General features: G+C 45.9%; 1 protein-coding gene across 3 annotated transcripts in view; it reads right to left on the reverse strand.

Annotated features, from left to right (window-relative positions):
• LOC107476223 (serine/threonine-protein kinase CTR1) overlaps positions 1-1164 on the reverse strand; it is a 6775-nt gene extending 5611 nt beyond the window's left edge. For all 3 annotated transcript variants that reach the window (XM_052257098.1, XM_052257097.1, XM_052257096.1), the window contains exon 1: positions 313-1164. In XM_052257098.1, coding sequence (XP_052113058.1) covers positions 313-939 — 627 coding nt within the window. In that variant the 5' untranslated portion in view covers positions 940-1164. The remainder of the gene's footprint in view (positions 1-312) is intronic.
• Between the last annotated feature and the right edge of the window lie 221 nt (positions 1165-1385).

The following is a 1385-nucleotide window of genomic DNA, read 5'->3' on the forward strand; positions in this document are numbered from 1 at the left end:
ATTCAGGGTTTAACTTCATCTCTCAATAAACGATAATAATACTTCCTGCTAGCGATTTCCTCAGCACATTCTGATTCTAACCTAATTTGAAACAGTAACAATGCCTAGCCATAATTATTTCCTAGAATTGTTGCCAGAATCCATAAAATTTCATGAAAAGTCACAGTAAGTTAAGAGAGTGAAGAACACTAATCCATTTGAAAGTTACGGATAACAACTCCGGCCAAAAAGTTTGCTTGTTCAATATCTTCCATTTCAATTCAAAAACCAAATATATGTTATGAGAGAGTGCAGAATCAACAAATTACAAACCCAGAATCTATGCGACACCGCCTCGGCGGAGCTCGAAGACCTCATCCCCGATTCATCCGGCGCCGGATCAAGGAAATTCGGATCGTCAGCGCACGTGGCGTCGGAAGAGAGCCGGAGCGCCAGGGCTAGCTGCAGCTGGTAGCTCTCCTCCGTCTGCTGCGCCCAGCTTTTCCCAGACGAACTTCCGCCGCCACCCCCGCCGCCGGCACTCCTTCCTGAAGCCTCCGGCAACCTCGTTCTCAGCTCACCAACCCTAAAACCATCTTCGTGGTAGTATCCAAAACCGTCTACGTCGCTCGCCGCCGCCGTCGACAGCGTCGGAGCATAGAAGTCACCGCCGCCGCCGGAGAGCGAGCTCTCGCCGTAGCTACTCCCGCTTGACTGCCTCTGCAGCCCGATCGAGGAGTGAACGTTACCGATCCGGTTGGTCGCCCTCTGATCGCCGACGAGGTCCCAATCGAAGCCTCCTCTGTTCTCAAACTTCCCTCCTCTGCTGTTTTTACCGTCGCCGGAGGACGACGGCGCTGTGCTTCCGCCACCTGCCCCGCCGCCTCCGCTTCCGGAGAAGTGGTCGTCAGGAACTTGGGTTAGTAACGAGTAGTTGGATCTTCGTGCGGGCATTTCCATAAGAGAAGTTTCCGCGAACTCTATTTTCAGATCTTCGTGCGAGTAACTGAAGCTTTCGTTAATTCTCGTTTCTTCTACTTCTTCTTTGCTCTCTTTGTTTTCTTCTTCTTATCTGTGTTTCTCTCACTACTGTTGAAGCTTTTTTTCCTTCTCTGCTTTTTTGTTTCTCCCTCTAGAATTTGCAGGGTTTGGAGAAGAGAGAGAGAAGGAGAGAGAGTGAAATTGAAACGGTGAAGTTTAATTTATTTTTTTTTTTATTTTTTCCGAATTTTCAATTGGTTACGGGTTGTACTTGTCCGGGGTTTGATCCAAAACCCGGACCAATTTAAGTTCCATAAACCTTGAATCATACATCATTATGGCCCAATATTTTATTATATAATTTTAAATATTATAAAAATAATATTATAAATAAATATATATATACTAAATGAGTTGAGTTGGAT

The sequence above is a fragment of the Arachis duranensis genome, chromosome 2 (assembly GCF_000817695.3).
Source record: "Arachis duranensis cultivar V14167 chromosome 2, aradu.V14167.gnm2.J7QH, whole genome shotgun sequence".
NCBI classification, from domain to species: Eukaryota; Viridiplantae; Streptophyta; class Magnoliopsida; order Fabales; family Fabaceae; genus Arachis; species Arachis duranensis.